Source organism: Rhincodon typus, chromosome 1 (assembly GCF_021869965.1).
Source record: "Rhincodon typus isolate 14 chromosome 1, sRhiTyp1.1, whole genome shotgun sequence".
Lineage (NCBI taxonomy): Eukaryota > Metazoa > Chordata > Chondrichthyes > Orectolobiformes > Rhincodontidae > Rhincodon > Rhincodon typus.
The window spans coordinates 172,445,208-172,460,976 of record NC_063332.1 but is presented as its reverse complement, the minus strand read 5'-3'; the positions used below and the strand labels follow the sequence as shown (position 1 = coordinate 172,460,976).

Here is a 15,769-nt window from a genome sequence, read left to right as displayed (position 1 = left end):
TCAAGCCGCACCTCCATCTCCTACCGACCAACCTCATTCCGCCCCCTTGACCTGTCCGTCCTCCCTGGACTGACCTATCCCCTTCCTAACTCCCTACCTACACTCACCTTTACTGGCTCCATCCCCGCCTCTTCGACCTGTTTGTTTCCTCTCCACCTATCCTCTCCTCTATCCCTCTTCTATCCGCCTCCCACTCTCTCCCTATTTATTTCGGAACCCCCTTCCCCTCCCCCATTTCTGATGAAGGGTCTAGGCCCGAAATGTCAGCCTCTCTGCTCCTATGATGCTGCTTGGCCTGCTGTGTTCATCCAGCCCTGCACCTTGTTGTCTGAGGAAATACATCATGTTTTGGAGGATTTGATTAAACGAGTAATTATCGAAATAGGGAAATTTATTACAGACTAATTATTTGAGAGCCTTTCAATGGAGGGAACATCAAAAGCAGATTTCTTAGGTGGATAAAAGGGTATTACTTTGGGGATTTTTGGGAGAGCGAGAGGGATGTGAGAATGCAGAGAGATGCGCAGTTGCCATGCGATTTGCAGTTAATAGTTTCAAAGCCCAGCGAGGATAAGGTGCATTGTCTTTGTTAAGGGACTAATGGCAGTTTGCAGCTCCCTGGGTGACCAATGTGATAAACCCAGCCACCATAATTCGATCAATGTCCACCGACAACAGCCTTGGGCCTGAACTAATTCACTCACTGGCCATCTGAAGCCTCCCTAATGGGCTTCTTAACCCCCACACACCCTCCTCCCCACCCCCTCCATCCTCGACCTCCTCCAATGCCTCAGAGGCCAGCCGCAGCCTGTGAAAGTGTTTCAGTGAGAATGCTGCGTACAGAGGTGATGGTAAATGCTTCATCATAGAGAGCCTGGCTGCTGATGGGAACAGAGACCTGGTCAGACTTAAAGACACAGCGTGTACAAAAACAGGGCAGGACAAGTTGTCGTGTCGCTTCTGAAACTGTGACTTTAGCAAGATATTTTGGGAAAAGGGCATGATTTAAATTAGGATCACTTCTTAAAAAAAAAATTCTTTCAGGAGATGTGGGCATTGCTGATTGAGCCAACATTTGTTACCCTTCCTCAAGTGCCCTTGAGAAGTTGGTGATGAGCCAAACTTTGAATAATTGCAGTCCATATGGTGTAGGGATGCCTATAGTGTTGTTAAGATGGGAGAAAGAACCAAATGTGTTGTATTCATGTTGGCATGAATTCAGCAAATAAGAACGCTGTAGTCTGCATTGACGTAGCTCTTTCTATCACCTCAGGATTTCCCCGAGATGCCTTTCAGCCAATATTGCTGTTACAGCTGCAATCACAGAGAAAGCTGGAGATACTCAGCAGGTCCTGCAGCACCTGTGGAGAGAAACAGAGTTAATGTTTTGAGTCACAGAATCATACAGGACAGAAAAGACCATTCAGCCCATCGAGTCTGTACTACCAAAAATATATTGCTACCTCCACTAATCCCACTTTCTAGCGCTGGGTCCATAGCCTTGAATGTTATGACATTTAGAATGCTCATCCAAGTACTTTGTAAAGGTTGTGATGTTTCCTGCCTCAACTACACTCCCAAGCAATGCAGTCCGGATTCCTACTACCCTCTGGGTGAAAATGTTTTTCCTCAAATTCCCTCTAAACCTCCTGCCTTTCACTTTAAAATTCTGCCCCCGTGTTCTTGACCTTTTGACCAAGGCAAACAACTGCTTTCTACTGACTCTGTCTATGCCCCTCATCATCTTATACACCTGTTTCAGATCCCCCCTCAGCATTGTCTGCTCCAAGGAAAACAACCCGAGCTTATCCAGTCTCTCTTCATCGCTAAGCTCCGGGCAATATCCTGGGTGAATCTCCTCTCCAGTGTAATCACACCCTTCCTATAGTGTGGAACTGTACACAATACACCAGCTGAGGCCTGACCAAAGTTCTGTACATCTCCAATGTATGACTCTTCGTCAGAGTTTCAAGATAAGTTTTCCAACAGCTTTCCAGTGCACCAATGCAAGTGGCCAGGTCTTGCTGTAAACATAGAATAGAATATTACAGTATTGAAAGAGGCCATTCAGCCTATTCATAGAATCCCTACAGTGTGGAAATAGGCCCTTCAACCCAACAAGTCCACACCAACCCTCAGAGCATCCCATCCAGAACCATGCCCCTAATCTACACAGCGATAACCACTGAGCCACCGTGCCACCCCATTGTTTCTGTACTGGCTCCCAAAAGAGCTATCCAGCTAGTCCCATTCTCCAGCCCTATCTCCGTAGCCCTCTATCTTAATCAAATATATATCCAGCTCTCTTTGAAACCTCCTATGGAATTCGCCTCCACCATCTCCCAGGCAGCGCATTCCAAATCCTAGTGACTCTCTGAGTAAAAAGTTTCTGATCTCGCTCTGCACTTTTTGCTGGTAATGTTGAAATTGTGACCCTCAGTTATTGACATACCAACTAGTGGAAGCAGAATATCTTTCATTACCCTGTCAAAATTGTTGATGATTTTGAATACCTCAATATGGTCACCTCTTAATCTCTGCTCCAAGGAGAATAAGCACAAGTTCGTTCATCTTTCCTTGTATCTAAAATCCTTTATTTATTCGTGTCATTCTGGTAAATCTACTTTGCACTTTCTCCAGGGCTTCAACATCCTTCCTTAAATAAGGTGCCCAGAAAAGGACACAGTACTCCAAATATGATCTGACCAATGATTTGTAGAGGAATAGCATCACTTCCTTGCTTTTATACTCCACACGTCTATTAATAAACCCAAGGATTCTATAAGCCTTTTCAACAACTGTTTCAACTTGCCTGACCATCTTCAGAGAATCATGCACATGAACCCTGAGGTCCCTCTGCTCCTGTACTCCCCTCAAAGTTGTACCATTGAGCCTGTATTGTCTGTTTCTTCGATCAAAATGCATTACTCACATTTCCCTGCATTGAAAATTCACTTGCCAGGCATCTGCCTGTTTGACCAACTTGTCAATGTCTCTCTGAGGTTGTTATATCATCCTCACAATTCACTATTCTCCCTAGATTATTATCATCTGCAAATTTAGGGATTTTGCCTTCAACACCCACCTCCAAATCATTCATGTAAATCATAAAAAGCATGGGTTCTAACACCAAACACTGGGGAACACCACTTTCAACATGTCTCCAATCTGAGAAATGCCCATCTATACCTGCCTTCTGTTTCTCATCTTTTGACCAACAAAAAACTTTCACTGTAGCAATCTTGGGACCCAAAACCCATGGTCATGAAGAGTTCATGCACTTTCTACTGTCATAAACAGGTTTATAAATTCTGAATAAATTTGCTCTTGTCCACCGTCTTAACCTGGAAATGCTGAGATTTATCATATTGCCCTTACTCCTCATTAAACCAACATGAGCCAGCTCAGGTCTTATTAGGATTCATCCTTGCAAATCTTCCCCATTGAATGGCTGTGTTCTGCATCTCATCACTGATACCACACTTTGATTGAGACAGCATTTGTTGATGAGACTGTGAGTATGTTTAGATTGATACAGCCGTGTTGCGCCCGATGATATTGGTTCTCGAAGATATGGGTGATTCATAGTTTACAAATTGTCACAGTGCCAGCCTCATCTCTTAAATTCAAGGTGGAATGGCTGAAGAACGATGAGGTAATTGACCCAATCCAGGACCGAAACTTTTACCTGACCATCGACCATAACCTCATCATCAAACAGGCTCGGCTCTCTGATACCGCAAACTACACGTGTGTCGCCAAAAATATCGTGGCCAGGCGGAGAAGCACCACAGCGACCGTGATTGTCTATGGTAAGTTAACGCACTTTACACTGACCCAGAGCTTTATGACCAGCCCATCACTGGGAGCTCGGTTCATAAGGAGCAGGGGTAGGTCGATTTGTGGGTGGGCCTAAATGCTGCATGTCAAATGGCCAAACTTCCACTGCGATCCTCTGAAACCGTGGCAGTGACAACACTCCGGCTAATGAAAAGCAAGACAGTGAGGCAGAAAGTAATGAGGTGATGAAGAATTAGCCATTATGTCAGAAATCTTTAATAAGAAAATAGATTTTGGGGGATGTTACTGAAAGTGTATGCCCTGTTCAAAGCATCTTAAGTGCGTTATGAAGGAAGATATTTTTACTTTGGAATCTGTGTGATTAAATTTCACTTAATTATACTGTCTTCAATCCTTCAATTAAATGATCGTCTCAATTCCATTGAGCTAATCAGTTGCAAATTAAATTGTCTCAGCCCTGCCATGTCTCGTCACAAATCTAATTCTTCACTGGCGATATATTCATCAGAGTTCGGTGCATTTTCACATACAAAATTTCACCAGTTGACAGTTTGGTCTGGAGATAATTTAATGTCATAGACCAAAAGCAGCTGATGGTTGGAGACATTTTACTGTGTCAAATTGGAATTATTTAGAAAATGGATTAAAAGGTCTGCTAAACTTGTAATTTATGACACTTGCTCCTGTTTTACAGAGCTGTGTTTGCTGACTTCCATAGTTTCCTCACTTTTGAAGAGACAGCTTGCGAAAGTAGTAAAATGCTACATGTTGTCTTGTTAAAATAATCTAGTTACTGGGAGTGTATGATCCGAGTTTAATCTCTTAGGAGCAATAACTACTCCAAGAACACTTTATGTGTAATGACTTCATGAGCTCAGAACTGAAAAACAGACTATAAATAACAGTGACACATGGATTCCAGTTTTCAATTCACTCTACTGGTTCAACAGATAATTTCCCATGCCTTCATTATTCTGCACATCATCATTTCTCTGCCTTATTTATTGAGGGTGATCACTCCAATATATGCATTACTCAGTGTGTGAATACCTCTGTGAATGTCCCTTCGATGGGGAAGCGACCCTCTTAACCCCGCTATCATATTTAATTTACGGCCACCCTGCCACAGCAACAGGCAAACTGGGAGTCACCACAAATATCCCCTCCAGTCATCTGGAAAAAGGAAGATGTGGAAAATTGAAGATGTCGGCTACTTCTTTGGACACCGGCAGTGTTTGAGAATCATAGAAATCACCAGCACAGCAGTCATTCAGCCACTCACGTCTGTACTATCTCTTTGATGGAATGGCCATGATTAGTCCCACATCTTTGTTGACTGGCCACAACCATATATGATCCCCATCTCGGAAACCTCTTCGACTCCTGCCATTGGAAAACAAATACTAAATAATCCGAAATAAAAACTGCAAGCACTGCGGATGCTGTAAATCAGGAACAAAAACAAAAGTTGCTGGAAAAGCTCAGCAGATCTGTCAGAATCTGTGAGGAGAAATCAGAGTTAACGTTTCAGATCCAGTGAACCTACCGCAGAGCCAGTTCTGAGGAAGGGTCACTGGACGCGAAAAGTTAACATCAAATAATCCTGATTATGAAAATAATTAAGCTGGAAAACAATTCATGATCATTAATTTGTTAGAATCTGCATTTATTGGCACTGAGCTCTATTCTTTGTAGAAAGCAAGAGTGCATCCACACAGTGAGCCTTCGTCACTGAGGAGGGCTAAACAGTACTGTTATTGCAACCAATCAACACCCTCTTCTCCATAAGATCATAAGATGTAGAAGCAAAAGTAGACCATTCAGCCCTTCGATTCTGCTCCACCATTCAATGAGATCATGGCTGATCTGATAATCCTCAACTCCACTTTCTTGCCCTTTCCCCATAGTCCTTGATTCCCATACTGATTAAAAATCTGTCTATCTCAGCCTTGAATATGCTTAATAACTCAACCTCAACCACCATTTGCAGTAAAGAATTCCCCAGATTCACTATCCTCTGACAGAAGAAACTCCTCCTCATCTTGATCATAAAATTGTGACTCTTAATTCTGAGATGATGCACTTTGGCCCTAGACTGTCCCACAGGCGGAAACAACCTCCCAGCATCTATGCTGTTAAGTCACTTAAGAATCTTGTAGGTTTGAAATGCTCGGATAAGTTGTTGCTCCCTTCCTGAAGTTGGTTTTCTTACATTTCTGCCCTGATGAGAGCAAGGTGAAGAGCTTCAAATTCATATTTCTTTTGCTCACGTTGTTTAATTCCTTTTTAGAACTGTTTAAAAAATCAACTTTAAACCATCTTTTCAAGTACAGTATTCCAGATCCCAGCAACTGTGATTGAAAACAAAAATCTCCTCATTTCCTTTCTCAATTTTGAATTTATGACCTCCATATTTTTGACTAACATGTCCAACAGAACTTCTTCCTTTATCCATTCACGGGTTGAGGGCATCGCTGACTAGGTAGCATTTATTGCCCTTTCCTAATGGCCCAGAGGGCAATTAAGCATCAACCACATTGCTGTGGGTCTGGAGTCACTTGTAGGCCAGACCAGGTAAGGATGGCAGTCTCCTTCCCTTAAGGACATTAGTGAACCAGATGGGTTTTTCCAACAATCAACAATGGATTCAGTTCATCATTAGATTTTTAATTCCAGATATTTATTGAATTCCAATTCCACCATCTGCTGTGGCAGAATTCGAACCTGGGTCCCCAGAACATTGTCTGGGCCTCTGGATTAACAGTCCAGTGAGAATACCACTAGGCAATCACCTTCCCAACATTTCCCCTTTGATCTCCTTCAAAACATTATTGATAATGTCATCCCTTAACCTTCCCTGTGCCAAGGTGAGCAGTTTTCACTTTTATAGGGTCTCCTTATAAGTTAATTCTCTCAGTTACATCATGGTAAAGTCCTCTGGGTTGCCTACTGCATCTTTCTCAGTCTAGGTCCGCAATCCTCCCTGGTTGAGATTGAAACACTGATTTGTAATTTGTTTTACATTATCATTATGACCCCCCTGTATACAAGGATGGTTCAAGACTTACTGAAGCAGATGACACAGTCTTTCACCTCCTGCTCTGGAGACAAGACCTGGGAAGCTGGGATCGTTCACTATTTTCATTCATTTATGGGGTATGGGAATCACTGGCTAAGCCAGCATGTATTGCCAGTTCCTGATTGTCCTGGAGAAGGTTATGAAGGGCAACACTTGATATCACCATCACTGCCCCATGCTTTCTTTACAACAAAGATTCAAGGAGATTTGACCAAAACGTCAGAAATTATGGGAAGTTCTGACAGGTTTGATGAGGAGGAACTGTTCCCCATGGCAGGGGGACTTGGTTAAAATAAAAGAGGCGGATTTAAGATTTATGGCCAAAAGAATCAGGGGTGTTTTGGAGGAGAGATCTGGGATGCACTCCCTATAAGGATGGTTGAAGTAGATTCAATTGTAATTTTCAAAAGGAGGTTGAATCTGTGTTTAAGGAGGTGCCATGGATAGGCCAATGGGGAAAGATCATGTGAAATTGATTGATTGATTGACATGTTCTGAAGAACCAGCAGGGACATGATAGCTTGAATGGTCTTCTAATGTTGTAAGATTAGACGGGAAGAGAGATTGGACAGACTGGGTTTGTTTACTTTAGCGCAGTGACAACTGAAAATTATGAGGGGCATAGACAAGGTAGACAGGAAGAAATATTTCCCCTCGTTACGGGCAACAATGACCAGTGAGAGGGGTGGGGAGGGCGGGGATGGGTGCAGGGTGGCATAGATTTAGGGTAAAGGGCAGAAGATGTAAAGAAAGTGTAAGGAAACACTTTCTTACCCAGAGGGTAGTGGAACTCACTGCCTGTATGGGTGATAGAGGCAGAAACCCTCATTATGTTTAAGATGTGCACTTGCAATGTCAAGGCATACAAGGCTATGGGCCAAGTGTTGGAAAAAAGGATTAGGATAGTTAGGTGATTGTTTTTAATTGGTGCAGACACACTGGAACGTAAGTCCTTTTTCTGTGTTGTAGATTTCTTTGACTCCAAGATTCTATAATTATCCATTGCCAAGTATTTTGTGCCTGGCGTATTGACACTGTGAAAGCATGCTTAAAGGCAAGGGACAAAACACCTTGAATGCAATCAACATCTGTGGCATTACGTCAAATTTCCAAATGTTGTGAAATTAGGATTGTGGAGCTTTGGGAGTCTGAATACATGAATCATTAAACCAAGCAGACAGGTACAAAAAAAGCAATTAAGAAGGCTAATAGAACATTGGTCTTTGTCTCAAGAGAACCGGAATTTAAAATAGAATGGAGCCATGGTCAGGACCCACCGAGTTCAGTTCTCAACTCGGAAAAGATACTGAAAGAAAGAGTGCAGTGAACATCCACTAGAATGAGAGATAGCAGGAACTGCAGATGCTGGAGAATCTGAGATAACAAGGTGTAGAGCTGGATGAACACAGCAGGCCAAGCAGCATCAGAGGAGCAGGAAGGCTGACGTTTCGGGCCTAGACCCTTCCTGAAACGTCAGCCTTTCTGCTCCTATGATGCTGCTTAGCCTGCTGTGTTCATCCAGCTCTGCACCTTGTTGTCTCGGATCCACTAGAATGCCACGGGTTTAAAGTGTCAAATTACACAGACAGTTTACATAAACCTGGTTTCTAATGATAGGACTACACAAGATTAAGCTGTGATCTGATTGAGGTCTTTAAAATACTACATTAAAAGGTTTTAAAAAGGCAACCACAGAGAAACGTATTTCAAATAGTAAAGAATGAGGGGCTAGAACATGTAGATTAGAATCAGGATGTTCAGGAGGTAAATCAGGAAGTACTTGCAGACAAATAGGAAAAGGAATCTGGAATTCTCATCTCTAAAAGGTCATTGAATCTGGGGTTAATTAGACATTTAGAATTAAAATGGATACATGTTTATCCAGTAACTAGAGACCATAAAATATAGGGACAGAAGTTGGCCATTTGGCCCCTTGAGCCTGCTCCACCATTTAATATGATCATGGCTGATCTGACATTCCTCATGTCCATTTTCTTGCTCTTTCCTGTAACCCTTGATTCCCTGACTCATTAAGAATCTATCTACCTCAGCCTTAAATATACAAAGGGACTCTGCCCCCACAGCTCTCTGTGGCAAGGAATTCCAAAGACTCATCCCTCTGAGAGAAGAAATTTCTCCTCAGCTCAGTGAGGCGATGGCCTCGTGGTATTATTGCTGGACTGTTAATCCAAACATCCAGATTGTATTCTGGGGTGACCTGGGTTTGAATCCCACCACGGCAGATGGTGGAATTTGAATTCAATAAATATCTGGAATTAAGAATCTAATGATGATCGTGAATCCATTGCCAATTGTCAGGAAAAACCCATTTGGTTCACGAAATGTTTTTTAGGGAAGGAAACTGCCGTCCTTACCTGGTCTGGCCTACATGTGACTCCAGACCCACAGCAATGTGGTTGACTCTTAGCTGCCCTCTGGGCAATTAGGGATGGGCAATAAATGCTGCCTGGCCAGTGACGCCCTCATCCCGTGAATGAATTAAAGAAAATATAAGTAAATAAATTGGTGTGTCTTTATTCTGAGACAGCATGAAGGTGTACATTGCAAAGGTGGAGGACTGGTGTCCACATCAAAAATAATTTATTTGAAGGATAAAGGAGGTCTCAAGAGGGATTAATGGCTTTCTCCTTGTCCTAACTCTGATGTGCTTGATCAGGTTCATATTCAGAGTCAACATTTCAAGTCCGGTGACCCTTCTCTGAAGAATTATCACTGAACCTGAAACATTAACTCTGTTTCTGTCTCCATAAATGCTGCCAGACTTGCTGAGTAACTCCAGCTACCTCCATTTACATTTCAAATTTCCAGCATCTTTGTTTTAGGTAAAGGATGTTACTGTTCCCAAGTGGCTTCCAAAGATGGTATGGCATCAGTTTAAAGTAGACCAGGGCAGCTCTCTCTGTTATATTGGTCTAACATATATCTCTCAACCAACCTCAATAAAAAAGAGGTTATCTGGTCAGTTACCCTCATTATTTGTGGGAAAGAACTGTGTGCAAAATAGTTGCCACGTTGAATGTAGTGTAACAGCACCTCCTCTTAAAGCAAAATAAATTCTGAGTAGTGTCGTAGGATGCCCAGAGGTCATAAAGGTGTTAGTCTTTTCCTCCAACATATTTTAGAATATGTCCCCCACAAAATTAATTCACTCAAACCATTAGAGTCTCACAGTCAGTTCTGCTTGAAAAATGTGATTTGTTAACAATGTTTTATTATCCATCATGTCAAGCGTTATTGAGTTTGGATGGTGTGGTGTGGGATCCAGTTGGGTCAGTGTGTACTGATTTGATGTTCTGTGACCTGGTTTCCCGATCTGTGCAGGACACTGCCTCAGTGACATCTCACCCTATCACCTTCTCTTCTACCCCTAGTTAACGGTGGTTGGTCAGTGTGGACAGAGTGGTCTCTCTGTAACAGTCGCTGTGGAAGGGGTTACCAGAAACGCACAAGGACCTGCACCAATCCCGCGCCCCTCAATGGAGGAGCCTTCTGCGAGGGACAGAGCGTTCAGAAAATCGCCTGCACCACACTGTGCCCAGGTAAACGTGAACCTCTCTAATCTCACAGCACTCAAAACGGCTCTTCACTCCCTGAAATATTATTTTCTCATGCCCATGACCCTAAATTTGACCCTTTTCAATATTCATTTGCAGAACAGAGAGATGCATTCATACAGAATTACTTCTGCCTTCCATTTCAACACAGACATTGTCTCATCTAAATTCAATTGGCAGCTTCTCCATCAAAATAGCAAACAAATTTCATATCAATTATCATCCAGATGAAAAAGTATTCTATTTGTCTCACAGTAACTTAAGGTTTTTCCATCATTGACTACACTAGACTATTGATTAGTGCTCAGTCTAGATTGTTGTCATATAAAACTACGCTAGGCAATTGACTTGCTGCACTGATATGAGATATTGACTTGTGATTCAGGACCAGATTATTGATTTATACCACTTATTGTCTATATCACTTAATGCAAAACCCTTGAATTGCTGTGCCCATAGAAGGCTTCGGAGGAGATTTCTGTTATCACGTCTGGGCAGTAATCAGATGAATTGCCTGTTCTTTGCAGTCCCTGCCTACTCTTCATTGAACTGAGAAATGAAGATTGGGAACTTGTATAAAGGGCTGGTGTTCTAGGATCTGAAAAGGAGGAGCTGTGTAGGTGTTTGTCAGCTTACTGTCACTGTTTCAGTGCTATGCCAAGTTGAATAGGTGTCCGTGTTTTTCCATACTTTGGAACAGTGGATGAGCCCATTGTTTAAATAAAAGCTGGTCTTTAGTGTTGTTGAAATAAAACAGAACCTGCTGCCAAAAGTCAGCGGGTCTGGCAGCATCTGAGGGAAGAGTTAACATTTGGAGTCAGGTTACTCCACACCAGAACTCCAGCATCAGCAATTTTTTGTCTTGTTTTCATGTCTAACTCACTGCTACACTTCTTCCAGGTACCTTGAAGAAGTTCTGCTCCTCCATCCAATAGGATTTCTCCAACATTACTTTTGTTTTATCTCCTAGAATTTGTTGATTTTCCTTCTTGATGTTTCACATTCACCCAGGATCGCAGGTATCTCCGTGATTTACAATGTCCCTCAGACAGCTGTTCTCGCTGAGATCCACAGTCAGTGTCACCCATTGCCAAACGCACGTTCTCGACCACGGTCTCTCCACCACTACCTCCTCACCCTGGCTCAGAGCCGCCCCCACCTCACCCCACACACCCAGTTCAACTTCATTCTTTGGCTCATTCAACGTTCTAACAAGAAACTTTTTCTCTTCCTTTCAGGCTCTAGGAACAGTTCTGATGAAGAGTCATTGGACTCGAAATGTTAACTCTGCTTTCTTCCCACAGATGCTACCAGACCTGCTGAGTTTTGCCAGCAATTTCTGTTTTTGTTTAATGTTGTTGAGTTGCCACCATAACTGTTAACATTAATCCTTCTGGTAGGAAATAGGCTCCAAACTTCCTGCATGGATAACACGTTTGAGGATCTCCATTTAATATGAGCTAAGAGTTCTCGTTTGTTTTAAATTTACTCTTCCATTGTATGTGGGCCTTGCTGACTGGGCTAGCATTTGCTGCGGTGATAATTGCCTTAGAGAAAATGGTGTTGAGGTGTCTCTTGGATATCTGCAGTCCCTGGGGATGTAGGGACACCCACAGTAACGATAGGCAGGCAGATCCAGAACTTCAACCCGGCAATATTGAAGGAACGGTGATACATTTCCAAGTCAGGGTGGGTGGGAATTTACAGGGGGTGGTGTTCCTATGTATCCACTGGCCTTGAACTTCTATAGGATAGATGTTACAAGTTTGAAATGTGCTGCGGAAGGAGCCTTGGTGAGTTGTTACAGTGCAACTTGTAAATGGTACACACCGCTGTCACTGAGCATTGGTGGGCTGGTAGGGGGAAGGAGTGGCAGAGGAAAGCATCCAATTGCCCCTATCTCCAACCCACCTGCCACCACCTATCAGGGTTTCCCTCCCCACCCTCTGATCCCCATCCACTCCTTACTCACCTTTGACCTAAATCCCTCAGTGAGCCTGGGACTCAAGTGGGTGCATTACCAACAGTGGCCATCATTCTCAATGGCAGTAATGAGCAGTTGAGAATGGCTGATTCTGATAGGTCGCCAGCTCTTGATGGGGTGGGACTTCTGCCACTCCAGACCTGAAAGCTGAGGAGGGCCCGATAGTGGCTAGTTGGGCACTTACAGTAGGCAATGCACCATCCTTCTCACTTCTTCAAATACCATCTGTCCCACCTGTGATATGTTATCCAATGTTGGACTTTTTCATCTCCTCAAGACCCACAACTCCACAGTGGAAGGACGTCACCCTCAGTTTCAGAAGAAAAGGAAGCAAGCCCACCAGAGGCACAGGATTATGGACCAAGATGGGGGCCATCAAAGTGATAGGGGGTGGTGGTGGCACGTGCGCAGTATTAAGAGCAGGAGGGTGACGCCTCTATAGAAATAACGTGGGTTCCCCATCAATACTCCCACCAGTTGGTGAGACCCTCATCAGGGTGACTAATTGCAGCCCTCCCCCGACTCAATCACCATATTTGGACTAACAGTTACGAAGATAGGTTGAAGAATTGGGAATGTTCTCCTTGGAGTGACAAAGGCAGAGGGGAGATAGCAAGAACTGCTGATGCTGGAGTCAGAGTCAACACAGTGTGGAGCTGGAGGAACACAGCAGGCCAGGCAGCATCAGAGGAGCAGGAAATTCAATGTTTTGGGTCGGGACCCTTCATCAGGACTGGGGAGGGAGAAGGGAGCTGGGAAATAAATAGAGGGAGGAGGGGTGGGGCTGGGGAAAGGGAGGTGTGATGGTGATAGATGAGTGCAGGTAAGGGTAGTGGGAATTGGTCAGTGGGAAGGGTGGGGTGAATAGGTGGGGAGAGAAGATGGACAGGCAGTGTCAGGTCAAGGAGGTGGGGTTGAGAGGGAGGTTGGACATGGGATGAGGCCGGGGGTGGGGAGATTTTAAAACTGGTGAAACCCAGGTTTATGCCATTGGTCTGTAGGCTCCTGAGGCGGAATATGAGGTGCTGCTCCTCCAGTTTGCAGGTGGCGTCATTGTGACACTGGAGGAGGCCCGGGATGGACATGTCACCCAGGGAGTGAGAGGGGGGTGTTAAAATGGTTAGTAACCAGAAGGTGTTGTTGATTATAGCATACAGAGCGCAGATGCTCCGCAAATTGGTCACCAAGTCTATGCTGGGTCTCACCGATGTAGAGGAGACCACATTGGGAGCGATGGATACAGTATACCAGGTTGGAGGATGTACAGGTGAACCCCTGTCGGATATGGAAAGTTTGCGTTGGGCCTTGGAGAGGGGAGGTGTAGGGGCAGGTGTAGCACCTCCTGCGGTTGCAGGGAAAAGTGCCGGAGGTGGTGGGGTTAGTGGGGAGTGTGGAGCGGACGAGGGAGTTGTGGAGTGAATGGTCCCTACGGAAGGCAGATAAGGGTGGGGAGGGAAATATCTGTTTAGTTGTGGGGTCGGATTGTAGGTGGCGGAAAGGGCGGAGAAAGGTACGTTGGATGCGGATGTTGGTGGGGTGGTATGTGACAACAAGGGTGATTATGTCTTTATTTTTGTTGGAGGGAGGGGGTGTGAAGGCATAAGCGCGGGAAATGCAAGAGATGTGGTTGAGGGCATTTTCGATCAATGCAGGGGGGATGTTGCAGTCATTGAAGTAGGAGGACATCGGGGATGTGCGAGAGTGGAACACTCCATCTTGAGAAAAGATGCAGTGGAGGCAGAGGAATTGGGACTAATGGATTGCATTCTTGCAGGAGGGTTGGTGAGAGGAGGTATAGTCCAGGTAGCTCTGGGAGTCGGTGGGCTTGAAATAGATGTCGGTGCTGAGACGGTTACTGGAGATGGAGACGGAGAGGTCCAGGAAGGGGAGGGAGGTATCGGAGATGGTCCAGGTGAACTTGAGGTTGGGGTGAAAGGTGTTGGTAAAGTTGATGAACTGTTCAAGCTCCTCGTGGGAGCATGAGGTAGCAGAGGGGAGATTTGATCGAATTTTCAGAGCGATGAGTGAGCTGGATAGAAGAGATAAGGAGAAGCTGCTCCCACTTGTAAAAGGAACAAAAACAAGAGGGTAGAGATTTAAAATAATGTGTAAATAAAGCAAGGGTGATGTGAGAAACATCAGTGCATGGTTAGGGAATAAAATGCACTGCCTGGAAATGTGCTGGAGGCAGGATCAATTGAAACATTCAGGAGGGTATTGGATGATTGTTTGGATAGTAATGATATGTAGGGAAATAGGGTAAAGGCTGAAGACTGGCACTAAGTAATAGAGCTGGTGCAGGGGAGGTGATGACCTAGTAGTCCTATCACTAGAGTGTTAATCTAGACACCCGAATAATGTTCTGGGGAATCCTGCCATGGCAGATGGTGAAATTTGAATTCAATAAAAATCTAGAATTAAGAGTCTATAGATGACTACGAATCTATTGCTAATTGTTGGGAGAACCCACCTGGTTCACTAATGTCCTTTAGGGAAGGAAACTGCCACCCTTACCTGGTCTGGCCTACATGTGACTCCAGACCCACAGCAACGTAGTTGACTCTTAACTGCCCTCTGGGGAGGAAAAGAAATGGACAAAAAGTGCTGGCCTTGCCAGTGAAACCCTCATCCCATGAATGAATCAAAAAAGTGGCACAATGGGCTGAATGGCCTCCTCCTGCACTGTAATGACTCTGCGATCTGATCTACCAGTTAGTGGAGTTAAAATCCCACTGCGTTCCCCTGGGATGCATTGTAAACATTAGATCATCGATTGGACCCTGTAGATAAACAATCACAGATGATTTCAGTGCACATTTGAGGAGGTAGCAATCACTTACTCCTGTAACTAAATGGGCAAGAACATCATAATGTTAGAGTCAAGGAAAAATGATACTGTCTAATACCATAAACTTAAGATCATTGCGGAAGAAACTTGTTCACCATGATGATGTCACTGAATGTCTACAGACCCCAGTGATGTTTAGTGTTTAAATGCTATACACCACCTGCCAGAGCACAGCTTACAGCAGTATAACCCTTCATGCCTTTGATCTTGCTAGGCTGCTACAGGAAACATTAGCAACATTAGCGGTAAGCCACGCAAGTATGATGCGGGTACAACTGATGTGTTGCTTGCCAGGCAAAACCACTGTTACAATTTCCCAATGACAAAATAGGAGTACAGCCATTTAGAGATAGTAGGAACTGCAGATGCTGGAGAATCTGCGATAACAAGGTGTACAGCTGGATGAATACAGCAGGCCAAGCAGCATCAGAGGAGCAGGAAGGCTGATGTTTCGGGCCTAGACCCTTCTTCAGAAAATGAAG

General features: G+C 44.1%; 1 protein-coding gene across 1 annotated transcript in view; it reads left to right on the top strand.

Annotated features, from left to right (window-relative positions):
• The window catches only part of LOC109918535 (netrin receptor UNC5C-like), a gene marked incomplete at its 5' end in the record, with an annotated part of 87,772 nt that overhangs the window by 22,109 nt on the left and 49,894 nt on the right, over positions 1 to 15,769 (top strand). Inside the window, 2 exons of the mRNA XM_048611946.1 lie at positions 3,632 to 3,812; positions 10,273 to 10,440. Of these exons, the coding sequence (XP_048467903.1) occupies positions 3,632 to 3,812; positions 10,273 to 10,440 (349 nt within the window). The remainder of the gene's footprint in view (positions 1 to 3,631; positions 3,813 to 10,272; positions 10,441 to 15,769) is intronic.